Source organism: Suillus subalutaceus (assembly GCF_016647625.1).
Source record: "Suillus subalutaceus strain FC151 chromosome Unknown DFJ58scaffold_81, whole genome shotgun sequence".
NCBI classification, from domain to species: Eukaryota; Fungi; Basidiomycota; class Agaricomycetes; order Boletales; family Suillaceae; genus Suillus; species Suillus subalutaceus.
In genome coordinates, this window is record NW_024540330.1 from 133,778 (window position 1) to 161,416 (window position 27,639).

Consider the following 27,639-nt stretch of genomic DNA (forward strand, 5'->3'; position numbering starts at 1 on the left):
ACGTAGGTCATGGCCTGCCTTGCGTCATCTAGTATTTCCACCTCATTTAAAACCCTTGAACCTATCTGCTGCATTAATTATAGATCCCTATGTACAGACACGCGCCAGTTTCCAAGGCTTACGCAGACACTTGCATGTGCGACCCCAGTCAGTGTTCCTTGACAATCACCGTGTCATATCACTCACTCTTCCCCTGCATGCAATGCTTGTCTCTTATTCGAGTAGCCTTACCCTGGCCTTACATACGTCCCATCTGAATCCGTTCTAAATGTGCATCGGGGCGGATATGATTTGGTACTGGGCTGTGTAAGGTATGATATATACCTCACATCATCCTTGACCTTACATTTCTTACATTCCCTGCATGTAAGGAGTCACTTGGACGAACCTAGATCTTCCATCTGACTGCACGCCAAAAGCGTCTTATATGTCATCGAACAGTACAATACACTTGCTGGAGATCCCTCAGACGAGAGTAACTCGCATCGGCATTTTCGATATCCCGCCACATTCACGATTGAGTCCAATTCTGTCCAAAGTAAGTACTACCCGTCAGCTGTACTACGTGAAGTAGACGTTTTCCGTCCACGATTCGTATCTATCTATGGTTTCAGTGAGACTCTTTGCCTTCTCTCTCCCGGCTCCGACCGCAAGTCTGTGCAACGGAATTCTTAGCGGTGGATCATCTAGGTGAGTGAGTTTCTCAATGACCGCCACCGCCTTTTCAGTGTCTCCGTCAGCCGGAGTTGAAGTCATCCATTGACGGAATTTAGAACCAGGTAGCTCTGGGTCTGCATAAGCTGGATGTTGAGGGACGAGTTGCATGTTGCCCTTGAACATTCCCGTCCGGAATGGACCTGGTTCGATTATGGTAATCTATCTGGCATTAGCTTGAGTTACATCTTGAGACTAAAATGACTAAACCTGTATGTTCCAAGCCGGCTCCAGCTCTTGTGCGATGCTCTCGCTGAATCCTTCCAATGCTGGAGATCCAGTTTCAGACACTGCTATGGCCTTAGACGAACACACTTACCTTGTTTACTGTTGGCATACATAGCTGCTGGTGAGCATTGAAATCACGCATGGCTATGTTCACTCACGATGCGGCATAGTAGGACGTTGCAGCTCTTCCACGCAAACCCAACGATGAAGAAACCTGCAATAATCTTCCTCCGATAGGTTTGTTTACTTCCCTGAACATCCGAATAGCCTCCCTTGTGACATTTGATGCACCCCAAAAGTTCACTTCGAAGATCTGACGAGCGTCCTGATCGCTCATAGACTCCATCTCTCCGAGAATAGCCATGCCCGCGTTATTGAACACAACATCGATACGTCCGAACACCTCTTTGGCTTTTGCAAATGCGGCAGCCACCTCCGAGGTCTTTACGACATCCGTCTGGACGATCAGCAATTGGGAAGACGGATACTGTTCGGCAAGATCGGACAGGGCTTCCTTGCGACGCAGAGTTGCGACCACTCTATTTCCGTTCTTCAACAGGAGTTCTGTCATCGAGCGACCGAATCCCGACGATGATCCAGTAACTTGCATTGTTTCGTCAATTCTCAAAGTTTGATGAGCAAATACCGAGAGCTTACCTAGCCAGACCTTTGATTCTGCCATGATTTTGTTGTGGATTGCGAGGAGATGCAGATGCAATTTACAAGGGATCAGATCTCAGAGCTCTTGGTTTTATATCTGTTGATCAGCGCCATGACAGACGATTACTCAGTTAATCGGACGGGTCTTCAGCCAATTGCAACGCCTCCTCAGTCAGCATGACACTCCTTTCCTTTGTGATAATCTCACTAATTGACTTTTATGGGCGGTGATGAGTTATCATGCAGCTGGCAGCAATGACACGGGGTCCCGGCGAGAGATTCAGAAGACGCTGGAGAATCTCGCCGTGCTTGGCCAATCAGTTTCATGTAATACAATTTTGAGTTGAACTCGACATTCCATCATATGCACATGTACATCTCTTAAACCTGTTCGCATAACTAAGATGCGGCCATGCGCGGCGGCCAGTCTCGGAGGGAATCAGTCAGAATGTATGATATTCGGCAAAAGGGACCAATTACGTATTTACGATACACGTACTGGCAGACTCCGTTCGGCGTTAGAGTCTTCTCCATGTTCACCTCAACTGTCTTACCCTGAACGTAATCTATACACTCGATTGTATTGTGCTTCATTTTCACCTCGACAATGCGGCCCATCAATACACAGGCAACAAAATGGCGCGGTTGGATATTTCTCGCCTGTGTTTTCCTCTTTTTTATGCAAGCTGGCCTCTTCGCCGGTCACAAAGATCACACTTCTCAACGAGACTCAAGTTCACGAGCAAATTGGTTTTCGACTTCCTCCAAATGGCTCCCTTTTGTCAAGGATGGGACATCATCATACACCCTCACTGAACATCCCATACCGAAATTGATGGCGGATGCCGAGGAGAAGTTCAAACATCTGCTTTCGAAGCAAAGCAAGACTCTCAGAGACGCTGTGAATGAATATAGGAAACGATACGGGCGCGAGCCTCCCAGAGGGTTTGGAGATTGGTGGCAGTTTGCGCAGGAACACAACCTCAGACTGGTGGACGAGTTTGACGCCATTAATGAAGACCTGGCGCCTTTCTGGAATATGTCGGGCGTAGAGTTTCGAAGGAGGACTGTCCAAGTAAGTATGATTTATACTCCACTACGGTACCATGACGTTCATTTTGCAGGTCAGCGAACTTCCATCTATTGATTTGGTCCGCATCATAGATGGCAGGGCCGAAGGCGCCTCCATTGACAGGTTCGATACTGAGCGAGGACATAGAGCAATGGGATTTATGTCTTTGCTGGAGAGTTTTCAAGACAAGGTGTGTATGTCCACCCCTCTCTACCCATTCTTTCTCTTCATGAAGGTCTATATAGCTCCCTGACATGCAATTTGCAATCAACTCGAAGGCAGAGGGCAGGGTCTTGGTACCTTGGGAACACCGCCAATTTCCTAACATGACGTTACAAGATTCATCAGGTCTGCTATGTCATCAGTGGAATTGGGGTCATGCATTAACTACGTGTCAGGTGGAATAACTTCCATGGTTGGAACTGGCTTCACTTCTGATTGGAGGGGGGAAGGAAGCGTTTGGGCAGCTTATCGCCGAACGTGTCCTCCTGACACTGGAGCCCGTCAACTCTACAGTTCATACCGCAATCCCAATGCTGAGAATTCAAAAGTCTTTTTGGGCTCCACTCCAGCTCTTGGAGACGAATTCACCTTTGTGCCAAGCGTCGAAGATTCAATCGATTACTGTTCGTATCCTTGGGCTCACTACTTCCATGGTCACTTCTTCTCGGACTGGCGCACGATACCTGTGCTTTACCCCGTTTTATCGCCCGCGAAGGTCTCAGGGTTCTCGGATATCAGGATTCCGAGCCACTATTATGTCGGACAGCATCCCAGGTACACCTATGGGTTCAATTCCGACGGTGATCAACCCAAAGATGTTGATGACTTGGAGGTTCCATGGGAAGAAAAGTTAGACGTCGTTTTCTGGCGGGGTGCGGACACTGGTGGTGGTAGCACTCCCCCAGGCTTTGCGTCGCATTACCAAAGACACAGGTAATTCTTTCCTGAGCTTGCTACTCTATCACGCGATCCTTATCTTTCACGACAGATTTCTCCACATGACACACGAGAGTGTAGCAGGAAATCGGACGATTGTCCATGCTGACCCCTCGAGCGCTAATGATTTCATTACCACTGAGGTGCCTGCGCGACAGCTAAATGCCGAGATAATGGATGTTGCATTTGTTTCGACAACTGGCGGGTATCCTGGCGGCGAGGAAGCACTTAGAAAAAGTCACCGCTTCTCATCACCCGTCCCCTTGGGTCAGCACTGGGCGTACAAATATCTCCTTGATCTTGATGGTATGGGTTACTCGGGACGTTTCTTGGCACTTTTATCTAGTGAAAGTGCCGTCGTAAAAAGTACTGTGTGGCGGGAGTTTTTCTCAGATTGGTTACAGCCATGGTGTGTTTTATAATTGGCACTCGGATGCAGGGCTGAATGGCAAGCAAGGCTACACTATATACCTTTATCCTCGTCTTACGCCGAGATATACAACGTCCACGCGTATTTCTCAGGACCGACGCCCTCAACTTTGGCAGCCAAAAATTTGACTACAACTCACCCAATACAGTCACTAGACGGCGACCAGCATTTACAGCGCATCGCACGTGCGGGCCGGCAGTGGAGAAAAACAATTGGGAGGACAGTCGATATGGAAGGTTCGTTCTAGCTTTGCGGGCATGTATTTGCAAATTGGTTGACCTGACTTGGTTTGGCAATAGCGTACGTCTACAGACTATGTTTGGAGTATGCCAGACTCTGGGCCGATGATCGTGACACGATGAATTTTGTGCTGTAATATAGAGATAGGCTGCGCACTGCGGCAAAGCCATCTGTGTCCTGATGTTGATCGTCTCACTTAATTTCAATTTCATATCAGTTTTCGTGGAGCATTGGGGCCATCACAGTTGTTCATATAACTTATGCCTTTGAAGGATGCAAGAGAGATGCGGTACGTGTCAGATTTGCGGTCATTAATTGTGGGCTTGCGGAGGGCCAAACTTCGACTTGATAATCGCCGTTTCACAGAACATGGGAATCAAAAGTCATCGACAACAGATTCCGGGCGCAAACACGCATATCAGAAGAAACCGGAACTTGGATTGGAATGGATTGGGCTTCTGTGGTGCATATCGACTGTAGTGGGGTCTTGGGTATAAGAGAAGCATTCAATGTTACTTATTGATACCTCTGAAGGGCGCAAGGGAGATACGGTGTGTCGGACTCGTAGCTATTAACTCTAGACACGCGCAGTGGTCAGTGATGTGGAACATTATTATCGTGGTGGAAAGACGTCGACAACAGATTCCAGGTGTATGCGGTACGGAGCAGGAATACACGGAACTTGGAAGCAGACGGCCAACCGTCATTGCAGTGTTATCGTGCCATGTGAATGGTTGGTGATTTGGCGGAGCACGAAAAACACGAGGACACTGTACTACTAGCAGTGCGAAGAGACCCTCTGCCAACAGATGTGTGCGGGGACCTCCGATCAAGGCTGACGGATCAAGGTGACGTAAGATTAGTAGTACGGGAACACCCGGGATTGCCACCAGAGTACTCTTGGTTAGCCCCATCAATTCGTGTTATTACGTTTCGATGTGCTATCAAAGGGTTTTTAGCATCTTTGTCGTGCCTGTTTCTCGCTTGACAGTGGCGTACGGGACGCGTATTGTTTGGCAAGGGCTTTAGAAATAAACAGAGCCAATGGATCACCGACGTCAACGGGCGGATAATCGCTAAGTCGCCTTCGAAACACATACTACGGACGCAGCATCACGGTCACCATCATGTTCGCTCACATCGGATCTATGATCTGGACGCAAGGCCTCTTGATGCTGATAAGCACACCCAATCATCCCCTGGGGGTCATAGTCGCGATATCAAGAAAAAAAGCTGGCAGGGAACCCCGCGGGCTGAAACCAAGTTGAAATACGATACAAGATCTCGAAGCTATTCGTGGAACCGCACATGACCTATCTACGGCAACATTAATGCCCGTCATTCGAGAAAATGCGAGCCTCAGGCCGTATCATTCTCTTGGGCGCAAAAATAGACTGGACCTTCTCCGCCCAAATCAGGCTACCTGGTCTTAGGAAGAAGGGGGGGTGAGATATATAGATAAGGCGACCCTGACGAACAGCATAGCATGGTCAATAAGGCGGAGCAAAGGAATCAAACGGAGTCATCTGGGTTAAGACAAAATTCGTGGGTACGATGACCAGGATTCTTTAAATTGAGGATCACCGGTTGAATCGTCCATGATGATCTCGGTGATTCCCCATCTACTCCTGCTAATCCAGTCATCAGTCCACGATCAGTTCTCGGTGTCTGACGATGAGAGCGTACATGGTATGATTGGTCATGGGGACCCCCGTTGGTTACATTGAGGACGGGCAAAGGTGTTCTGGAGACGGTCGGCTGGCTCACATATTGCTGGTTCTGGCATGCATCTGCATATATTCTTGAATCTGTCGCTGAGTAGGACGAGGAAGCCGTCCTTGGCTGTTTCACTTGGTCGATTCAGGTGTAGGCTGGCTACACTAGGTGGACCCCTCGATCATCGATCTATATTCGTCTTCTCTTCCCGATGGCGACTGGACCTTGGTATCTGTGTTGGGCATGCCACAGATCCGTATGGCTGCGTTCACCGCCATAATTGGGATCTGGCATGTTGCCTTCTGTCCACCGCAGGAGGCGTCCGAGGCGGGCGTGACTATCCAATGGCGGTGTGCGAAGATGTGGAAGGCGGCCTTGCATAGCTTTGTCTAGCCACCTTCCTTGAAACGATCTGCGACCGGCGCTTTGATATGTGCCAAATGTGCAGTACACACAGGTGCGCTATGGACACCCTGGGCCTCGTGTTCACATCTTACTAGGTTTGTTCAAGATGCTGGCGGTGACTGAGCTTGATGCTCGAGTGTAGCTGCAGACATATTAGTGTCTAGTCACATCTGGTATGTAGGTAGCGTGAAGCAATATGTTTTTTGTTGGACAAAGTACGAACCCGAAGACTGGTTGGATTTGGGTGGATGGTACCGCTTCCGCTTCGGCACCCCGCCCGAGTCACGTGCATTTCATAAGAAGCGCTGAAATGAAATGTTTTGATTCAAACAATCGCGGATGACCGGGAGTGAGTATTTTCTGCAAGTTTGTTGTTGATCTGCTGTGTACAAAGGATGGTATGTCAAGTATGCACGTGTCAGTTGGTTATTGACTTCTATCATGATCACAGGATTCAGAGTTAATCAATTGATACAACAATGCTTTGTGCTGGTCGCTTTTTGCAGAGACAAAAGACGCTTGTACGTATAAAATGTTGTTACCTTTCACTATAGACATTGCCATGCTGACGCCGCGTTGTACTCAGCAATGCAGGCGGTTCAAATCAGATGTGAAGTTCTTGAACTTTATTCGATTGCAGGACCGTTCTTCCAAGATGGGATCAGGAACGTCCATTCGAATGCGAAACTCCGGCTTGGAAATACTAGCGGGTTGGCCAAATTTTACCAAAGATGTCTTGCTGTACCTACAACCCCATCTTGTCTATGATGGATCAAACACGTTGTGGGTGCGTGATTGGCTCGATGTCATCGTTGTCCACTGGATCTCGGCACGCTAGATGTGGCTCTTTTTGGCCACTCACAGTTTCCGGCTGGTAAATAGAGTCCCCTCCAGTTCCACAGATCCTCACTCTTTTCCTTAACCATTAGCGACATCTCTACTATTGCGATGCATCCACGATCAGCACTGGGCTCTCCCACACCATCCGCTGCGAGTCGCCTCTCAGACAGCAGCCGTTCAGATGGCAGTCGTAAATTCTCGCGGAACGGAAGTGTATCATCAGAATTCGAAATCGAGCGACCACTCAAAATGAATACATCATCTCCAAAGCGACCAGGCGTTCGTCGTCGTCAGTCTGAATATGGCGCTGAAAGTGCTCTTCGTGCGAGCGTGTCTCGTTTACTCACCGCCAAAGCGCGTCCATTCACTGTCACCGGTCACATCCCAATGGACCCGGCGTCCTTGGTACTATTCTTCCGCTCCAAGGTGAGCTGTTCGTGGCACTGATTGATAGTCGTTATCTGAATCTGGGTCCGATTTACAGAGTGGCATCACGCACTCGCTTGATTTCCCCATCAACATTGATTACGACACACCTCCGGCTCTCGAAGTGCTACTTGCAGCATGTAAACCCCACCCGACACCTGGATTTGATGTATACCCTGATCGTGAGACCCTCTTCTACCCCGCAAATCTTCCCTTGACCGCCACTCTCGAAATGGCCAACCATCCCATCCTCGATGCGGTACGCAACGCACTGTTCCCAGCATTACCTATGGGACATTACCTCACCGCCCTGAGAGATAAGCTGGAGGTGATGGTAACTGGAGCGCGTATGGCGCCCCAGCCTCGTACATTACGCAACGATGGTAGAGTCGCTACAATATGCGTCACTCTACCCGTCCACCATCGCGGGGGAAACATGATTGTCCGAGATGCAGAAGGGACAGAAGAGAAGTTCTTCGGAGGTGGAGGCAAACCTTCGGAGGTCCACTGGACCGCATTCCTTGGGGAATGCGAATACGAAGTCGAGACCATCCAGCAAGGATGCAGAATGAGCTTCACGTACGCGGTGCATCTGAAGACATACGGCGCAGCAGTCGATCCTCTGATCACACCGAGTGAATACTTCCTTGATCTTCTTTCCCCAGTCCTCAGCCTGTCTCGCGGACGAAAAGTAGCATTCTATTTGACGCAGGATTACGGCGTTAACCCTTCGGAGGGCCTAGCCGAGTCATTAGTACCTCATGTGAGTCTCAGCTGACTACGGGCAGGCCTTTATTGACGTAAGGTGACCAGCTTAAGGGCAGCGATTCACTATTATACCATGCCCTGAAGGTGTACAAACTTGCACCGGAACTGCATTGGGCAGCAGGCGGATACGTCTGGCCCATCGATCGGACCGTAGAATGCGGAAACGATGTTCTGGATTCGCCAACAAGCTTGTCATCGATGGGCTTTCCCAGCGCTTTTGGATCACCTGCTCGTTCAGCAAAATCCATCCGCGGCCCGATGAGTTACTACGGAGGTCCAGAAGAAGATGACGTGGAGATAACGAAAATCGAAGCTCACAACCTGAGGATGAGGGTTGAGGAGAGCGGTGCAATCCCTCTTTCTGAAGCGGAAATTTTCATCCTTTCTGATTGGGTTCCCGGTCCGCTTGCGAAGGAAAGGGTATACTTTGTATCGAACGGAGAACTGGAGAAGCTGATTGTTAATGTTCTCCTCGTTATTTATGTTCCTTGAGACTTGATCGGAGGGTACGAAGGACGTAATCTGCTAATCATGCTAATCATCTAATAATTGGCTGCTGGAACGGCCGCGATGGAACTCAGCCCGAACACTTACTAGTATTTGTACTTGTATTATTTACTGCCTGCAAGTAATGACATATCTGATGAACATGTACAAATGTTTCTGCCGGAACAAGTTCGGCACCATGACAGATTCGAACTCCGCCCGAATCGTGTAATACTCGCGATTTCGTTGGTCGCTGTGTATCACGACGAGCACCGATATTCTCCGCTTTTTAAACCGGTAGCGCTCGTCCGTGCGAGCGACCTACACTTGTCCGGTTTTCTTTGCACATTTCTTGGTCCTCCAGATATTATCTTAATGTTACGCTTGGTTTCGCGGCCCTCCTCAACGGGGCGACTCGGGAAGGTCGTTTGCTCTGGTGCTTCACATGGAGGTGCGCTGCTTTGACGTCCATGTCATCTTGGATATTCATATTTTGTAGGCCGCAGATCTATAGCGTCCACATCCACGCGTCAAGCTGACATCACTCTTACTGTTGACGGGAAGGAGGTAACGGTTCCGCAAGGTACACATCTTTATGTTTCTGTTCGCGTTTCGCGTTTTACAGAGCTTATTATCGTGCAGGGTCCGCGTTGATTCAAGCTTGCGAGGCTGCTGGTGCTACGATTCCTCGGTAAGTCTTTTCTATCGATTTGTACTACTCCGGTAGGAGCTCACTAACTCCCTCTTCAGATTTTGCTACCATGACAGGTTCGTCAGAATACACTTTCTCTCTTGACAGAATGTAGAGGCTGAAACTGCCTTTTAGACTCGCGATTGCTGGTAACTGCCGGTGAGTGCAAAGTGTGACGGCGAAAGGGAGACGGTATGTTGACGCTTACTTTTAGTATGTGTCTGGTTGAGGTCGAGCGTTCCCCAAAGCCAGTAGCATCATGGTATGACGATATACTCATTTTTCAAGTTCATGTACTTATTATTATTGATATTCAGTGCCATGCCGGCCATGCCTGGTTCCAAGGTGTTCACAAATACCCCGCTGGTTCATGAAGCTCGGTAAGATAATGTTGAGGGTATCTGCATTTTATCGGGTCTGCTCACAAGATGCGCAGCGAGGGTGTCATGGAATTCCTTCTAGCCAACCACCCACTCGACTGCCCTATTTGTGACCAGGGTGGCGAATGTGACCTTCAGGACCAGTCCATGCGATACGGCTCTGATCGTACGCGTTTCCACGAAATCACGGGTAAACGTGCAGTGGAGAACAAGGACCTTGGACCTCTTGTCAAGACTTCCATGAACCGCTGCATTCAATGCACGCGGTGTGTCCGGTTTGCTAACGAGGTTGCTGGTGTCGAGGAGCTTGGCACGACGGGTCGTGGTAATGACCTTCAAATCGGCATGTATGTTGAGAAGACCATGGACTCCGAACTTTCTGGCAACATCATCGACCTTTGTCCCGTCGGCGCTTTAACAAGCAAACCATATGCCTTCCATGCCAGACCATGGGAACTAAAAAATACCGAGTCCATCGATGTCATGGATGCCGTTGGTTCGAATATTCGCGTCGACTCTCGCGGTGTCCAAGTGATGCGAATCCAGCCTCGAACCAACGACGAAGTCAACGAGGAGTGGATTAGTGATAAGACGCGTTATGCTTACGACGGCTTGAAGTTCCAGCGTTTGACTACGCCTCTTATCAAGCAAGGCGACCGTTTTGTTGCAGCTTCGTGGGAGGAAGCTCTACAAACAATTGCAGATGGTATTGCCTCATCGGGGGCTACTGGCAATGAGATTCAAGGCGTTGCTGGACACCTTGCTGACACCGAGTCCCTTGTTGCCTTCAAAGACTTGATCAACCGCCTAGGATCGGACAATCTTGCACTCGACCAGATCAATGGCAGCGCACCGCCCCCACATGGTGTTGACATTCGCTCCAATTACCTCTTCAACTCTACCATCCCTGGTGTTGAGGAAGCTGATGCCATCCTACTTGTTGGCACTAACCCACGCCACGAGGCTGCTGTCCTTAACTCTCGCATTCGCAAGAGCTGGCTGCACACAAGTCTCGAGGTCGGCCTCATCGGCGAGCGTACTGATATGGCGTACGGTTACGACTACCTCGGAGCAGACTCTAAGGCTCTTGCTGACTTCATTGCTGGCAAGGGAACATTCGCAGCCAAATTCAAAGCAGCCAAGCGGCCCCTTATCATCGTTGGGAGCGCTCTTGCGGAGCAGCCTGACGGTGCTGCTGCTTATAACGCGTTGGCCAAGTTTGTCGAGAAGAACAAAGATTCGCTCATTACCCCTCAGTGGAATGGCTTCTCTGTCCTACATAGGGTAAGCCTTGGCTTTTAACTTCTGAATCTCAGTCGAATGAATTGATTGCCTTTTAGATTGCCTCTAGACCTGCGGCATACGAAATTGGGTTTGTTCCCTCGAAGAAGGCCGCCAGTACCCAACCCAAATTTATCTACTTGCTTAACGCAGACGAAATCGACCCCAAGTCTATACCTGCGAATGCTTTCGTTGTATACCAAGGCCACCACGGAGATCTTGGCGCCTCGCTTGCTGATGTTTGCTTGCCTGCCGCAGCATACACTGAAAAGGCTATGACATGGGTAAATACGGAGGGCCGGTCACAAGTAGGTCGTGCCGCTGTTCCCCCGCCTGGCGCTTCCCGCGAGGACTGGAAGATCATCCGGTACGATGCTATTTTTGTTTGACTGTTATTTATGCTCACTTCCTATATTCTAGTGCACTGTCGGAGGTTCTCGGTTCACCACTGCCCTACGATGATGTCCTGAGTTTGCGTGACCGCATGTGGGATATCTCGCCCACTCTTGTTCGCTACGATGTTGTAGAACAGACATCTCCCGAAGTCGCTGTAGCGGGTCTTCAGACAATAGCAGCCAATACGGCATCGGCGAAGGTCTCTGGCAAGCCCTTCCTCAAGCCCATTTCCAACTTCTACCAAACCGACCCCATCTCACGCGCGTTAGTATTTCCTTTTTATTTATTTCTACACTCAGGCTCACGCATCGCTGGTAGCTCCGTCACTATGGCACAATGTACGCGCGCTTTTGTCAAGGGAGAGGACTATGGGTTGAGTGAAAAGGGCTCGGAAGCAGCTTATGCGTGATAGATGTATGCTAGTAGTAGGAGTAGTTGTGGCAATTTCTTCTTAGGCGTATCATGCTCTTAGTCTAAGTGCTAGGCGGTCATCAGAGCTTCCTCCTGCTAGGTGCCATCCTGTTTGCAGCTGTTTGGGGCATATTGACAGACCGGATCTATACTGTATTCTAATACTTTTATCGCTTTTGTTCGACCTCGAGTTGGAACTGCTGCCAAGATGAGGTAAAAGCAGTCAGACGTGCCTTTCTGTCCGATTCCCTTTGCTCCATTCCCATGACATCCTTCATTATTGGCGCACATAAAAACCGCAGTATACCAACAGAATGGAGGGACGATGCGGATCGTAATTGCCCATTCTGTCGTATCATCGCAGGCGAAATGCCCTCGACGCGTCTGTACGAGGACGACAAGGTCATAGCTATTCTGGGCGAGTACTTGGCGCTGAGAAGTGGGCGAAACTGTATTAACCTCCTGCACAGATATCTTGCCTTTGAGACGTGGGCACACTCTTGTTATACCCAAAGCCCACTATTCGCGGGTATCAGAATTACCCCCAGAATATGCCAGCGCAGTGGGGCAGGCTGTAACGAAAGTAGCGAATGGACTGACGAAAGGTGAGGATGCTGTTATGATATTCGGTGGGGTATGTTGAAGATATCGACCCGAAGCATTGGATAATACCGCACTCAATGTGGTGTGCAATCAGGAGTATGCGCAAGCAGTGCCACACGTATGTGTTCGAACCTTCATCTCCAGCTTTGAAGCTCACTCTATGACGTTGCTACTTAGGTTCACTACCATATCATTCCTGCCCCATCATTTGACTCGAGCGCAGGAGTAGAACCGTCGGAGAAAGCAAAGGAGAAGGAGATAGCTTTAAGCCGGCGGGAGATGCACCAGCGAGAATTTGAGTCGAGGGAGGAGCTCGATGAGGATGAAGGGAAGGTCCTGGCTGTGAGGATACGAGCTAATCTGTAATGGTACGGGACAACGTCCATCTCGCTTAGTATCTGAAATATATCCTACTCTTATTATACCGCTGATGTCATCTCCCAGAATCCTGTTGCTGTCATGTAGGTAACACTCCTACAGTGATGACATAAGTATGTACCGCCCATCTTTGACAATTGATGTGTACTTCATGCATTACACTGGTCACGATTGCCTTGCCGTATTGGTTGCAATATCATCCGCATCTAGACACCTTCGGATCTCAAAAGCCTTCCAATTGTGCAGTGCCACAGCGCCCATAATACAAAACACTCCTCATCTAGTCGGTCATGAGATCTCGAGATATAAACTCGGTCCCGCACAACTTTGCTCATCGGATGCGCGCTACATCACAAGCGCTGTGGCTCTGCTGCACTTTGCAGGTGGGACTTCGTTGCGCATTGTTGCGTAGTCAGCCCAGCAGTCCTATGCTTCTTCCCTGATTTCAGGCCACCATTCTAGCTATGGGCCCGAAAAGGGAGCTGAAATACTGGTATAAGAAATTGCAGAGATAAAGACCAAGTCCTGGACGCTTGGGAATCAAGTAAGTACTAATATGTCAAGTACACATCACAGTATTTTGAATTATACTGCGTTATAGATTGCCTCTCCCACATATCTGGCGGATTGCAACTATGTCCTCTGATGGCTGTGAAAGCGAAGGTTTGCACGGATTTTTGCGATTGTTTCAAAAGGTTGCAACTGAAAGATTGCAGCGCTTCACTGACTGAGTGCCGCCCATGTCCGAGAACAGCCGCTCAACGTCGCCTGCATGTGGGACGACAGAAAGAAGGTTGCTTGCTTAACCATAGACAAACGCCTGATTCTAATGTTCATTTATTGGGTAGATACAATTAAGATTTGCATTGACAACTATACAGTTTATCATAGATTCATCTCACGCATGCTCTGGTGCCTTTTCAAGTTCTGCCAAGTTCTGCCACGGCGAATGGCAGAACGGCAGTAATCTGTCAACGACACTAGTTGTAGCTCTGCCAGTGATCATGATCATGATGCGGGGTGGACTTCTCTAGACTTCGGTGCGATGCTGTGATCGCCGGATGTTGCATTGATGCACACGTAATTTTTGCATAGTATGTCCCTAGGTTCTAGCTAACAGGTTCCTCGCAGACGACTGACTGCAGCGGGTACTACTAAGGTTTTCGTCAGCACAGCGGCACTCGGCTGTTTGCTGTTTGGGCCTATCGCCGGTCGCTGGCTCAAACAAACTAGCTTGTTACAGTTAAACCCTTATCATTGCCGGATATACGAGCTGTAAAGTCCACCTGCGGCTGTGGCCTTAGATACGTCAGCCTATCTGCGATGTGATACTGCCATAAGATGCCACCACGAGATCCGAATGTGTAAGCCCCACTAATAGACCTCGAGGCCAAGTCGTTTCTATATATAACGATATACGTGAAAGCTGGTGAAGATTCCTTTGCACCTTCCCACATCTCCTAGTCCATAGGCAACTGGACATTTCTATCTCTCCATGGTCGCAAGTGGCATACCATTAGATGCCGGTACTTTAATGTCAACAGTGCTGGAAGGCATTTTATACGGTGGATTTCGCAATAAGTCTGTCCTTCCCGTGCTCACCAAGCTACGGTCACTTCTCCAGGCTTTTCAATCCTTCTGTTTATAGGTACGATCTGGTCTTTGACCTACAAACGGCGCATACGAGACATCAATCGCCCCATTGCCGTGGTCGCCATCTTGCTGTGCATGCTGAGTACTGCGGTTAACACTTCTTATTAAATTTGAATTTGTTATCATATACTTACATCCCCCAAGCACATCATCGTGGACATTGTTCGTGTCGAATACGCATTTGTGACGTATCGCAGCACGTACCCAGGCGGGCCATCGGCATTCTTCGCAGACGTTTCCCAACAAACGTATGTGCTCAAGCATGCGTTTTACGTCTTACAAACTCTACTTGCTGATGGAGTGGTGGTGGGTTCATATCCTTATCTGCCTGTTTAAAACACTCCGTATCTTTCTTTTTCGGTTTCAATTGATGGCTGTTTGAATCTCTGGGCTTATCGAAATTACCTGGCTATAGATTTATCGCTGCTATACTGTTTGGCAATCCATCTGGATTATCATCCTACCAAGCATACTGTGGTGCAGCGTCGCAGGTTGGGGCACAACCAGGCTCAGGAAGTCGTGCATTCTGACGTTGCTTCGAAGTGACTGGTGTTATTGGCCTCTACAGTGCATCGCAATCCGGGAGTGACTCTGGAAACATCTACGCCCAGATGCTTGCGAACTGGGTCACGGCGTTCTTTTCCTTGACGATCGCGACTAACCTATTGAGTTCAGGTAAGCACTTTTCTGCGTGAGCGCGATGTCGAGGCCCTGAATGTGTCCAGGATTATTGGTGTATCGCATCTGGTCGATTGAGAGCAACGTCTCTAAAGCTCGCGCTACGAAAGGCACTATGATGCCAATTGTGCGCGTGCTTGTGGATACTGCTGTTTTGTACTCTGTGATGCTATTTATAGCATTAATCTGTTTCGTCTGCACGAACAATGGGGAAGTTGTTATGCTGGACATGGTGATTCTGCCCTAAATACCTATCGTCGAACATGAAACTAAGCTTCAATTAACTAGATCATGCCGACCGTGTCGATCGCCTTCTACATGGTGCTTATTCGCATCGCAATCGCTAGAAAAAACCGCCATTACTCAAGTATCAGTATGCCCAGAAGGACAACTAGCGAGGCGGGACAGGAAAGCTCGCGGCAAAATGCTATGAAGCCTTTGCAGGTCCATATATCCCAATTCGATGACGGTACTCCAGGGTTTGGCAAAGGGAATGAGGACCAGCTATTGCCATGCCCGGCAGAGTCTGTGTAACACGCACCTCGAAATATGTACTCTACTTAAATTTGACCTCAATGCTATACTATCGTAACAGTGCTCGGCCGCGCCAGTCCCCGACACCTACTTAATTTATTAGTTTGATCAGAGTTGATGCATCATGAGTTCTGCCTCTACATACAATCTCGTGGTACTAGTACAAGTAATAACAGAACGGACATGACATCATTTTCGCGATTCGATCGGGATATAATACTACTAACTTGTACTATGTAGGTACATAGAGGTGACACGCGTAACAAATGCTTCAAAGTACTTGACTACAATGTATTGCCTTCAATGATCCATATGCGGTCCCTCTACAACGTGTCGGTGAGGTCAATCGTACGACTCAGATCATCGTGTAAGCCCTGCACAGAAGATAATGCAGCATCAGCTAGACTATTGCACGAGAAGTACCATCGCAGCCGCAGCCTCGACCACCCCCGGATTCGTTGATGTCTCTAGTATCCCGGCATGCAGATACAGATAAAACCACAAACGACCACGCATTCGGGTCGAACACCCCCCCAATGATGATGGCGTCCATCTCCGAGAACCTGCACCGTGTATACCTAGTAAGGCCATTCATGATAGGTACACCCTCGGGCTGATCCGTCTGGGGCTGACTCCTTAACCTCTTCCTCCGGCGCATCGTCCTTTTATCTTCACTTCTCTTTCCTTGCACAACGCAATAAGCTCACTGGTGACCCATCTCCCCATGACGCGTCTTCTGGATAGCCACCACACCTGGCGTCCTGCGTCGCACATGAAAATCTTACGTTCATGACCTGCCAATGTGCCAATCGCCTGATAGGGCGTACAGGTTATTCGGATTATCTGCGTCCCTTGGCGTGGAGTCCTGGACAATCGACGAGACTGTCCAATTCCCTCCTTCCACTGGAAGCTGATACACCAAAGCCCCAGGAGAAGTATTGCCGACAGTTTTATCTTGAAGAACATCAGTAAGTGCGGGATGTAGAGTGAGTGAAGTCGAGGAGAAGGTAGTAGTGGGATTCGGGAGGCCGCGGGTGAGTGAGGAGAGGAGTGTGAGTGTGGCCGGTACGGACGGACGGACGACCTTTGATCTAGGAGCCATTTCCCTCCTAGTTGGTTGTCGATGTGTATCAGTTTGAGTGAAACGTGGGTGTGATTTGAAATAGTCCGAGGAAGGGTGTGGGTCCCATGTACATCGTGTACATCACAGTAGTAATACCTGACCGCAAGCCTCGAGGCGCAACTTCAAGCGCTAAGCATTCAGTGGACGCTACGGACTTCTGGGGAACACTTTATAAATCGCAGACTGATCACAGTCTGACACTCGCAGGCAAGTGCTTAGTAAAAATCAAGCAGAGTTTGGCGTTGCAACGTTGAACCGGTTGAGACGTTGGAGTCGTGACTGATGGTGAAATTGCAGCTCGCAAGCTTTGTCAGCGGCTTGCGACCGTGACGAAGTCTAATTTCTAATACACCCTTCTCATTTTCAATATAATGCACCAGTCTTTTGTACTGATTCACATTTCACCCGTCACGCCCTATCTTGCAGGAGACAAAGTTCCAAGTTTGAAGCTAATGCTTAATGCACGGGTCCAGGAGTTGAGCTTACATGGAAGGTGACAATGACAGGCCGCGGTGGTGTTACTTCGGAAGTTCCTTCCTTGAACTTGACTGTACTTCGTGCTCGTCGACTTTCTTTTTTCCGCAGCAACAATAAAGCCAATCCAATCTTTCAGGTGCACTGTGACCTGGCACCCACCCACTGCAAGATATTGCAGGAGCAGCTTGTCTCCTTGCGAGGGTCTGCGAGCGTTATCGCCTGTCTTTGAACTGTATTTCGAATTCTTTTACAAAGTTTGACTACAGGGGACCATTCGTATCCTGCCCTGAGCCCTATCCTTATCTACTTTCCGCTTTGGGGGAATTTTGGAGAGGTGGGTGAGGTGGTCTATCTGCATACAGCAGATAGTGCTACACGATGCTGAAACGAGGCAGCATATTCAAAGATCCGTACAACCTGTTCATTAGAACAGCCTATATACTGATGAACCTGTTTGCGGCTGAAGCGGATCCCAAGCTGATCCTAAACCTCATGTTCAATTGGAGGATCTGCGCCCTCGACTATATAGTAGTGCAGCCTGCTTGGGGGCACTTATCGTACCCTTTAAAGAGGGCGTTATTGGGGTACTTTTTCTTTACTGTCATTCACCATCATGAGTGGGTCGTATACACCACCAAAGTTGTTCCCAGTCGACGCTAACGACGCGGCTACTCAAAATACACAGCCCTTCCAGAAGGCAAACAAGAGGAAAGGTGTCGGTAAGTGAGCTGTACTATCTACTGCTAGTTGAAAGCTAAACATGACTTGCGCAGATCGACCATTCGATATTGGTGATAAAAGCGATCTTGCCCGGGGCTCATATTCCTGTGTATCCACCCCATCAATCATGATCGACGAGCTTGAGATGGACGATCATGATGATGAGGACTTTACGTCACAAACATTTCCTTCAAAATTTGATAACGCAGATCAGACATTCGCTACCCTTAGACCTCAGCACTCGGATGATGATATTTATCACTCCGTAAAATCCGATGACGACCATGCAAGTCCACTTTTCTTGCTGTTGTCATCATGGATCTAGGCTGAATTTTTATTCTTCAGATGTCAGACGTAGAAGACTCCCCTCTGCATAATAATGCTGGTGACCTCGTCCAGTCGATCAAAGGGATGTACCGGGTCCTGGACTTGATCAGTGAACAAGGGAGCGGTGGGCTAGGTGACTTCATCGTCCTTATCGAGCCTTCCTTCGCTGATTGCCACTCCTAGTGGACAAAACTATTATTGCACAGGATTCACTCCGGGCATTCACCAATACCATTTGTCCCGGTGCATATGTGTCCATGACGAAAGTCAACTTCAGCGCGCTGGATGCCTTGATCGTGAAGCCCGTTGGCATATACGGGAGCAAAAAGGAAATAGCGCGACTTCTGTTGTCTCTTGGTGTTGTTGACGACCACGTGTAAGATACAAGTTTGAGCTGCAGATTGACATCTTAATGAACTTGCTTCTGTAGAGCAGCGCAGCTTGTTGCAGACCACAGCGAGACCAGTGTTTCAACACCAAGCCTTCGTTCTGGACTTTACATGGTTCGAACAAATTGTGAAGCTAGCTCCGATGAACAACTGTTCGTTGTCTACTGGCCTGAGGATGGTACTTGGGATGATGCAGCTCCTTCCTCCATGAAACGAAACCGCGTCACCTTCATGCGGTTCGTCCAGTCCTCCCTGGTTTCCGGTAATTAAATTTGACAAGGGCTACAGGTACCTCACGAAAATGTGTGATCAACTCACAGCGCTCGTTTCCCCTGAGCATTCTCGCTCTATTGTATGGAGTGAACGGGAAGACGAAGACACCTTGACGGAAATGGAAGACGAATCTGACAGGATGTTTACGTTTGAAGTTAGGAAATCCAACGAGCAAGAAGAATCCGTAAAACCGCGTCCTGGATTCCAGGTTTGCCCCATTCGTCATGACTGGTGCAGTACTGACAGTCGTGTGTAGGCTACGTCCGATCACATAGCCATGTCTCAGCCTGATCCGGAGGCGACAGTGAACATCGGACTACATAAGCCTTGGCTATTGCATGGCGAGATTACTCAAGGGTTCATGACGGTCAGCAATGTACTGGCCAGGGAGGTCACCGTTGCGTCAAAATGCCAGTCCATCAATCGCTTCCGCTTAGGTATTTGGTTGTGGGTGTCGCTCTTCGTAGTCAGTTTTCCAAATCTAAATTGATACGCCCTCAGGAAACAAGACAATTTACATGTGAACGAGAATCTGGATACCAACGCACTTCGCCTTTTGCTAGGCGCAGGCCTTGGGAATCGCTTCCCGCAATCGTACAGACAATGGCAGCAGGAGTCTGCCAATATTTCATCGAATGCCAGGGACACCAAAGCATCAACAGAGGCCAGAATTAAGATGACATTGGAGAAGGAATCGCCCCTTCTCGTTCGCACTATTCACAGGGCATTGGTCAATGCCATCATTGGGGTATTTCCGTGAGTATTCCTTCATATTTCTGGATCGTATTTATAACTTGATCCTTTCAGCACATTCACACATGATTCCTTCCCCGACCCAACTAAAAGCAAGCAGGGTAATCCGATAGCTCAAGGTATAACGTCTGTGCAATCAATTGTTTGATAAGTTGATTAAAAACGTATCCAGGACTGGCCGAACCCGTTATCGCCCCTTCGTGAGTCATATGTAGAACAATCTTCTCCATTTCTGATTCGATTCACTAAGTAAACTGACCGATGATTCTTCGTCTCATTCCATGAAAAGCGAGCAGAATAGGTCTGAGATTCAAGGTATCTATCTATACAGTGAAGTTGTGTCATAGTAACGGGCTATCCAGATCAACTTCAAACTGTCATTGAGCTATACCCAGAAATAGGGGAATCAATTCGTCGCACGGTGCAAAAGCTGCGCATCGAGGTCATTGACAGTCGTGATTTCAAGACCTGCAAGGAGCGCGTTTGTATCGTTCAAAGCCTACTTCGACAACTTCCCGACGTCCAGACGAAAGATGAAGACTTCCTGAATGCAATTCTTCACGAGGACATGAAACGTGTCAAGGAGTACCTCAGAATCTTAGCACATGGTGCTACACCGCATGGGCAGCAGAAGGGATTGCTTAACAAAGCTTTGAGTGGCATTAATTCCTTCATCTCATCTGGACCACGCTCCCAGTCCGTCGTAGATCAGATGCTCAAAGATGCAGAAGCTTCTGCGTCTACGTTCAGTGATGCTCAGTTCCTCGTTCAGTTGGATGACGTCGAGAAGCTCCCTGTCATGAAAAAAATCGTTGCAGAGACCAGGGCTGTTGCATTCATGCACTTCAAATCACTTCTGGCGAAGCAGACGACAAGCTTTGACTCATTATGGGCTCCGCATACAAATCGATACATGTCTGGCCCGGGCTCGTCGGGAAGCGGTCAGCAGTGAAGAGCAACAACTGGCCGAATCACGAAAGAGGTTCATCATTGAAATCAATGCCTGTTCACAAGCAAGTCGTAATTCGTAAGAGAATTTGTGGTATTTATGCTTCAACACATTCATAAGTCAGCAGGCACACTTTTCTCATTGACGCAGTCGAAGATGGACAAGGTATTTCTTTTGATTTCGAATGTCAATGAAATAAACAGTCCCTATTAGCGTCTTCCGTGCAAATAACTGGTTCAAGGCGATATTTCAAGCAGCCAAAGCTAAAATTCACAGTTCACCTCATGCAGTTGACTACGCAAGATCTTCATTCCTTGCAGTTCGATCCCAGTTCGATTCCTTCGCCCAAGTTTAGGAACTCACACTCGTTCAAGTTACCCATTGGTGATTCAGTGGTGTATGTGTTCTTTGTAGATCGATACATAGGTATTACTGACGAAGAACTCCGTCCCAGGAGAGCGCAACTTCTTCCAGGCGAAAAGATCTTGCTTGCGACGACTGACCGGGTTGGAAATTTGACGGTGTACCTGGAACACCTCACTGCTATTGAGGGCGCCTTGGCTCGCGGCAGTCGCGGGAAACGGCTGAACCGCGATAAAATCGGCGAATTTGTTCTTGCTTTCGACGAGTCAAAGCATATGCTCGGCGTTATTGCCACAGAGAAGGTTCGTTTCACTGGGATTCTTCTGGAAGAGGCTCACAGGAATGCAACCAGCTTTTATTACATATCTTCGTTTATGATGACACTCGAGGTCTCCAGGCTACCGGCAGTGCGATCAACTTGACTCAATGGTACACCGAAGGGACCTCCATTAGTCACGCGTGTTTTATCTGCGGCTGCGAAGAATTGCTGCTCGTTGATACATCCGCACAAGCAAGAGTCTACTCTCTGATGACAATGCAGTTCAGGTCAGACTCGTGCCTACAAATGTTAAAGTTATCTAATTTATATATCATAGGCCTGCGACGCTCGATCTCATCCAAATTCCAACAGCAGTTTACTCGACTCCAGATGGTTCTTGCTTAATCACGGCTCACGTCCATGGGTCTAACTTGAAACTAACCGCCTACCACTGGAGCACGTTCGGCTCAACGGATGGCATCCCGCTCGAGATCCCTGATCTTCCAACTGACCAGCCACTGCTTCTGACTTCGCTGACTAGCCGGAATATCGTGCATTTAGTCACACTCGACGTCGACACTCAATCATGTCGATCTATCGCTCTTGATATCACCCGGAAAGTGACAGAGTTCACCTTCAAAGAAAAGGGTGCCCGAGGAGGGCATGCAATGTCCGAGAACGTCAGCGGCACTGCCAATAACTGTCTCATTGACTGTCACGCCGAAGTGTGGACTCGCTTCCCAGTTCTTCCCGCCGTTCAGCGGGAAACGATAACATCGTCCAGTAGCAGATGTCAGCGAACATTGGTGTTCATTACGGATCGGGACCATCATCTATTTGCGCCGCACTTCAATGACCTTATTTCACACTTCGAAAGAACGTCAAAGAAGCCAACCGGAAATATTCTCAAGTCACTGATGGTCTCTGCAACTACATTCTCCGATTTCTCCGGTAGTTTCCTGTCAGGTACGGAGTGGAGTGTATCAAAATTTCGCGCTGGGGAGTGGCTGGCGGAGTTCCTCTGCCTCATTCCTATCCAGATTGCTGTAACCAAGGAAAACCGGTTTATTCCACTCAAAAACGGCGTGTATTCTACCGAACTGGAGAAGTCCCTTCTCGGCGCGGATGTCAACCGCATTGTCGACTACGTGTCTTTTGGTTGGTATGAATCTCTATTTCAGTCATACATGGCCAAAAAGGTATGAACCGGCCTGAACACTCAACGATTTTTCAAAGCCACTGACTTTACTTGGTACCTTCAAGCCTGTCAAAGTTGTGTCATCTATGGGTGAACAATCAGTAGGGAAAAGCTTTTCCTTGAATCATCTCGTGGATACATCTTTCGCTGGATCAGCGATGCGCACGACAGAAGGAGTGTGGATGTCGGTGACTCCAACGAAAGATGCTCTTGTAGTCGCTTTGGACTTTGAAGGCATGTCGAATCAGGCACCCTTGCGCATCACGTGCTGATATGCTCATTCTTGGAAGGTGTTCATAGTATCGAGCGTTCCGCTCAAGAAGATACCTTGCTCGTGCTGTTCAATACTGCAATTTCTAACTTGGTTTGCCACTACTTTCATGTTGTAGATGGGAGCTTTACCTTGTTCTATAGGTATTATTCAGGAACAACTTTGCCTTGAACCGCGATATCACAGGTTTATTCCAATCATTTCAGTCGAGTTCGACTGTCCTAGATCCAGCAGCCAATCCGAGTCTGTTTCAATCAGCATTGGTTATCATCATCAAGGTAATTTTCTCCTCCTGACGGTTACTTTTCATGTTCCTTAACCCATTTCTTTTCAGGATGTCGTGGATTCGGACAAAGCGGAAATCACTAAAGAGTATGTTACTGACCATGTATTAGAACGCATACTCAAGTCGTCACTCAGGTTTGCTCTTAAGTTTCAGAGGATAGTCCGAGACGAACAAGAAGCCAACTTCATCTCTCGCCTCCACGCTGGACAGTTGAACATAGTTCCTTGGTCTGTAGAGTGTCTCACATGTCCACATATTGTTTATTGTTTTTAGGCCGGTTATCGAATCACGGGAGTTCTACAAGCTGTTCCCGACCCTCAAGCGTCGGTTAGACAAACAAAAACTGACGCACAATACAGCAGGAGAATTCCTTCATACGATGAAGACGTTGATGGCGAAACTGAAGGTATGCTTAATTTACCGTACGTTTAATGAAACTATTGATTCAAACTACCCCAGGCAAATGACTGGGGAGCTCTCTCACGTGCGTGCTCTAAAAATCAATTCTACAGTTCACGAATACTGCATCCCAGAATCGATGGCCTCGCATCGAGCACAGCTTCTTCTAGCTGTGTTGCCAAATGCTCTGGCATTTGGATTGCAAGAGATCAATCCTGACCCGGAACCTTTGAAGGTATGAAATACTTCTGCCGTCTTTTGCTTTAATCGCATTTGCATTACGTCTATGCAGAACTTGGATAACGACATTCCTATTGACATGCCCGATACTTCTTCTGAATTTTCGTTGGCGACTGGGGGTGTCCAGCAATCGTCCTCCCGCGAGGTCGCATTGCAATGTTCTGTGTCGTGCATGGGGAGACTATGATTCTCGCCATTATGTTTCGGAAGATATTTGGATTGAAAACTTGACGATTCACATCAATAGCCTGGTCGGTCTGCGCATCGCTCACGTCGGCGAGTGGATATCGTCGAACGTCGCTCGTTTCCAAAGCGGGCAAGCTAGCATTGACGAGCTTATGAGAGCCTTCGACAGCGCAACAGTGGACTTGAGGAGCAACTGTCAATTGTGCAAGCTGAAATGTGCAAGCTGCGAGCTGCTCTGTATTCAGAGCCGACTGCACGATGGACAGCATACTTGCCAAACTTCCCATGCTTGTATACATCCTTGCGATTTCTGTGTTTCGTCTGGAGAGACCAAGGCTTGCTCGATGTCGTAAGTCAATTATCTTAGTACTCGCTCGGTAAATGACTGATGTTTTCAGAGCGGGTCATCCAGGCAATCACATGTTAAGCCAGTCCTGATGATATCCGTCCATGAACTCACATGACTTTTGTTGCTTCTAGATGTGTTGTTAATGCGCATCTTTGTGGTCCAAATTTGCGGCCTATTCGGGAGACAGGGATGTCTGGATGAGTGTATGAAGGTGAGATAATCTCCACCATGGTCAGAAGGCCACTGAACCAGCTGTGTAGGTGATCGGTCACACTGAAGGCGATCATTTATGCGCTGCCACTGTACATGCCTGTGGCCAGGTATGTCCAACCCTTGAATCAACTTTTACGTGCTCAAATACGTGTAGCCCTGCGATCTGTCAAGGCTGACGTTGGCCGACTGTTCCACTCCTTGCCGTGATACTTGTGGCGTTGCAAGGTAAGTATAAGCAATCAATGCTTGGCGCTTCGTTCTGGATCTTATGTTATGCAGCGATGTGGACCATGATCAACACCAGTGTGATGCCCGACTTTGTTCTTTCCCTTGCCAACTTTGCAAAAGACTCTGTACGAACACAGACCATCTTCACGGCTTGCAGGACGGCGCTGTTCATCTCTGCGGGTTCGTTGATATCATCTATGTCGTGTATTATGATGATCAAAATTTAATATCAATATAGGGAGGAGCATTTGTGTTCTAGGGCATGCACCTGCTGATGGCATCTGCGAAATTGAGACTACCCCTCAATCGATAGAGGCAACGTTCACCGGAAGGCACGAGACGTTCCAATACACAAAGGTTCCGTGCTGTGTTTGTTGTGGGCGTCATTTTCCGAGCTAACAGACGTCTTTGATTCACAGTACTCCCAAGGTACGTTTGCGAGTCAGTTACCTTTTACATTGCCCCTGATTCGCCCTCAACAGTGGCTAAACGACTGAGATGTGTGAAGACGATACTACCAGGAGCGGTGGTCCACAAAGGTTCACACAATCATAGTTTGGATAAAAACGTGGTGCATTTTTGCAGAGAGAGGTTTCATTTTTTTTTTCATTTTTGTGGACATTGCTCATATTTTGAAGGTGTGAGCATTGTGGCTACTATTGCACATTGCCGCTTGGTAGGTGTCGTGATATATTAGACGTCACTTGTCACAAACCATCGCTCCAGGTCACCCGCAACAAGAACATGAAACTAGACACGGATCCATGTCTTCGTCTCGATGGGCAGTGGATGGCCTCGATGATACGGGTCTCGAGGTCGAAGGACGTCGCTTCTCTTCGAATGACGAGGGGACGCCGATGATGTGCAACCTTGTCTGTCAGGCATTGGGACGCCATGTCCACATCGACTACTGTCGTGCCCCGGACGCCTCCGCTTGCAGAGGGAATAACGAGGTTCAGCATATTTCTAAGAGACTTATGCCCAACCCGGAACGTGCCAAGGACTACGTGACGCACAATCTCTTCTGGCGGCGGGTTGGTGAGTGGCACGGTCGTCCGTGTAACTGTGCTCACATTGTCCGCAGGCTTTAAGGATCCTTACTCTAGAGAGGAGCAAGCAAATTTCGCCAAGTGGTGCGTTTCGGATGTTTAAAGTGTGATAACACAATTGAATTCATGCTCTTGTTAGTGACTCGATGTGTAGTGGTACGATGTATCCCATGCTTGTTCTATTGTTGATTTACCGTGTTGCCAGGACCTGAGCACACTGCTGCAGCCGGAAATGCTGCTCAGCCATCCTATTGCACTTTACCTTTGTTTCACCCGCCAGTAGATCCTAATAATACCCAAGTCGGTTTAGGATACGTTTCCGAAGACGGACATCTCTTTTCATGCAGGAATCCCGTGATCATCCAGCAAGCATTCCATGTGTGAGTGATCATCTTGGGTTCTGTCGCGAAGACATTAATAATTGTACCATTACTACACTTCAGAATCTTTGTGGCTGATAGGTGCGAGGCAATTCTTACGTCACTGCGATTGCTGATGATGAACAGATCCTCCTCAATGAGCCTTAGTGACAGACGTCCCCTTCCGAACACTCCTGCCTCGGACAGAATTACGCAACGCTCTAACAACCGATTTGGTGCCGTGCTGTCTTCATTATATTATTTCTGGTCTGCCCGTGCTGCAGCAGTCAGTGCTCAGCAGGGAGCCCGGCGCGACTCCTACAGTGTTATTCTTTTCGACACGTCCACAACAGACGCCATCGTCAACGATTTTTCTAGTTCTCCCGACCAGTTGCTAGATGCTATGTTGCCTCATTCAGCTTATGGAGGCACCAGCTTCACTGCTGCGATTCAACAAGCTCGATCAGTTATGGAACAACACTGGAGCTCAGAAAGGTGCTCAATCAAATCTCCCCACGAATGTATTGCAGATCTGTAACATTGTTTTCAGGAGCCCCGTAATCATATTCTTGTCGGATGGCGAGTGCTATATCGCAGATAAGCCTGTTCAAGATTTGTGCCGCTCCGCGGTCCGTTTTGGGTCCGTGACCGGGTTTCCATGTATTAGCAACCTCTGACACACAATCTAGCAAACCACTGTCTTTCCACGCAGTATCATTTGGTTCAGATACATCTTCTACATACTTGCGAAGAATGTCTCAAATCGCGCTTGACATTCAAAACAATGCTCCAAGAGATCCCTTGGTCCCATCGGCAGCTACAGTCGCGTCTTCATATACGCAGGCCTTAGACACGGTAAGAGTGCTTCTGCAAGAACGCGTACCAATCGTGTTCAACACTGTCTTTAGGTACAACTCGCCGAAACGTTCCTAGGAATTGCAGAATCGCTCAGGAAGCCGAGAGGGTCTCTCATCCATTGATTGAAGGATGCGTCGAATATTTAGAGCAAACAGCAATGTTTGTTTTGCATACAATAGTACTAGAGCCAGTGTGAATATGTAAGTCGGGGACTACATATGAGAGCATATTAGTGAGTAAAGACTCAAAAGTAGGGCGCAACATACTGCGTCGGAGCTTGAGACACCACTCAGTACGTATAACCTCCGTCACCTCGCTTCCTGCAGCTGCTCGACGATCGTCTTCTAACGCCCTTGTCCTCCTGTACGACATGTGGAGTCTTGTCTAATTCCTGAGTTGATCCATGGCGCTTAGTATCTCCCTAAGACTGATGGAGAGGTT

General features: G+C 48.4%; 8 protein-coding genes across 8 annotated transcripts; 6 read left to right on the top strand and 2 right to left on the bottom strand.

The window, feature by feature from the left end:
* Nucleotides 1–473: 473 nt before the first annotated feature.
* On the bottom strand, nt 474–1,661 carry DFJ58DRAFT_796796 (NAD(P)-binding protein). Its single transcript, XM_041390599.1, has 5 exons — nt 1,600–1,661; nt 1,101–1,545; nt 1,034–1,041; nt 925–983; nt 474–876 (listed from the first exon to the last, which is right to left on the bottom strand). The coding sequence occupies exons 1-5, from the start codon at nt 1,622–1,624 to the stop codon at nt 562–564; spliced, it is 852 nt and encodes a 283-aa protein (XP_041242010.1). The 5' UTR covers nt 1,625–1,661; the 3' UTR covers nt 474–561.
* Nucleotides 1,662–2,437: 776 nt separating this feature from the next.
* Nucleotides 2,438–4,419, top strand: DFJ58DRAFT_717116 (glycosyltransferase family 90 protein; the record flags this gene model as incomplete). The annotated part of the gene is made up of 7 exons (XM_041384326.1): nt 2,438–2,677; nt 2,727–2,864; nt 2,920–3,022; nt 3,073–3,610; nt 3,666–4,022; nt 4,071–4,279; nt 4,343–4,419. 7 exons carry the CDS (start codon nt 2,438–2,440, stop codon nt 4,417–4,419), a joined length of 1,662 nt encoding a protein of 553 aa, XP_041242011.1.
* Nucleotides 4,420–6,738: 2,319 nt separating this feature from the next.
* DFJ58DRAFT_796805 (uncharacterized protein) lies at nt 6,739–9,096 on the top strand. Its single transcript, XM_041390600.1, has 6 exons — nt 6,739–6,802; nt 6,856–6,925; nt 6,991–7,278; nt 7,334–7,670; nt 7,729–8,433; nt 8,484–9,096. The coding sequence occupies exons 3-6, from the start codon at nt 7,136–7,138 to the stop codon at nt 8,928–8,930; spliced, it is 1,632 nt and encodes a 543-aa protein (XP_041242012.1). The 5' UTR covers nt 6,739–6,802; nt 6,856–6,925; nt 6,991–7,135; the 3' UTR covers nt 8,931–9,096.
* Nucleotides 9,097–9,116: 20 nt separating this feature from the next.
* DFJ58DRAFT_705153 (Ndufs1, NADH-ubiquinone oxidoreductase 75kD subunit (775)) lies at nt 9,117–12,266 on the top strand. Its single transcript, XM_041383704.1, has 11 exons — nt 9,117–9,375; nt 9,424–9,507; nt 9,567–9,615; nt 9,675–9,692; nt 9,751–9,774; nt 9,830–9,877; nt 9,933–9,995; nt 10,052–11,279; nt 11,336–11,643; nt 11,697–11,936; nt 11,991–12,266. Exons 1-11 carry the CDS (start codon nt 9,300–9,302, stop codon nt 12,079–12,081), a joined length of 2,229 nt encoding a protein of 742 aa, XP_041242013.1. The 5' UTR covers nt 9,117–9,299; the 3' UTR covers nt 12,082–12,266.
* Nucleotides 12,265–13,389, top strand: DFJ58DRAFT_475199 (HIT-like protein). Its single transcript, XM_041380560.1, has 4 exons — nt 12,265–12,501; nt 12,554–12,688; nt 12,743–12,804; nt 12,864–13,389. The coding sequence occupies exons 1-4, from the start codon at nt 12,348–12,350 to the stop codon at nt 13,050–13,052; spliced, it is 540 nt and encodes a 179-aa protein (XP_041242014.1). The 5' UTR covers nt 12,265–12,347; the 3' UTR covers nt 13,053–13,389.
* Nucleotides 13,390–14,471: 1,082 nt separating this feature from the next.
* DFJ58DRAFT_796819 (uncharacterized protein) lies at nt 14,472–16,014 on the top strand. Its single transcript, XM_041390601.1, has 7 exons — nt 14,472–14,629; nt 14,689–14,807; nt 14,862–15,023; nt 15,133–15,208; nt 15,261–15,392; nt 15,443–15,627; nt 15,684–16,014. The coding sequence occupies exons 1-7, from the start codon at nt 14,560–14,562 to the stop codon at nt 15,927–15,929; spliced, it is 990 nt and encodes a 329-aa protein (XP_041242015.1). The 5' UTR covers nt 14,472–14,559; the 3' UTR covers nt 15,930–16,014.
* A 238-nt stretch (nt 16,015–16,252) lies between these two features.
* Nucleotides 16,253–17,031, bottom strand: DFJ58DRAFT_843016 (uncharacterized protein; the record flags this gene model as incomplete). Its single annotated transcript, XM_041392905.1, has 4 exons — nt 16,253–16,303; nt 16,336–16,492; nt 16,637–16,690; nt 16,724–17,031. 4 exons carry the CDS (start codon nt 17,029–17,031, stop codon nt 16,253–16,255), a joined length of 570 nt encoding a protein of 189 aa, XP_041242016.1.
* Nucleotides 17,032–18,142: 1,111 nt separating this feature from the next.
* On the top strand, nt 18,143–27,586 carry DFJ58DRAFT_843017 (uncharacterized protein; the record flags this gene model as incomplete). Its single annotated transcript, XM_041392906.1, has 46 exons — nt 18,143–18,248; nt 18,303–18,514; nt 18,595–18,709; nt 18,760–18,952; nt 19,007–19,201; nt 19,254–19,446; nt 19,495–19,685; nt 19,740–19,994; nt 20,046–20,110; nt 20,164–20,191; nt 20,328–20,932; nt 21,068–21,105; nt 21,144–21,337; nt 21,395–21,605; nt 21,701–21,849; nt 21,900–22,761; nt 22,799–23,025; nt 23,061–23,124; nt 23,175–23,309; nt 23,366–23,403; nt 23,452–23,544; nt 23,591–23,723; nt 23,777–23,801; nt 23,830–23,951; nt 24,009–24,114; nt 24,167–24,344; nt 24,388–24,491; nt 24,623–24,702; nt 24,752–24,811; nt 24,859–24,929; nt 25,009–25,112; nt 25,171–25,308; nt 25,352–25,361; nt 25,571–25,608; nt 25,659–25,970; nt 26,017–26,065; nt 26,121–26,137; nt 26,187–26,361; nt 26,425–26,442; nt 26,488–26,835; nt 26,891–26,980; nt 27,030–27,195; nt 27,249–27,304; nt 27,378–27,398; nt 27,453–27,490; nt 27,525–27,586. 46 exons carry the CDS (start codon nt 18,143–18,145, stop codon nt 27,584–27,586), a joined length of 6,690 nt encoding a protein of 2,229 aa, XP_041242017.1.
* Nucleotides 27,587–27,639: the final 53 nt, after the last annotated feature.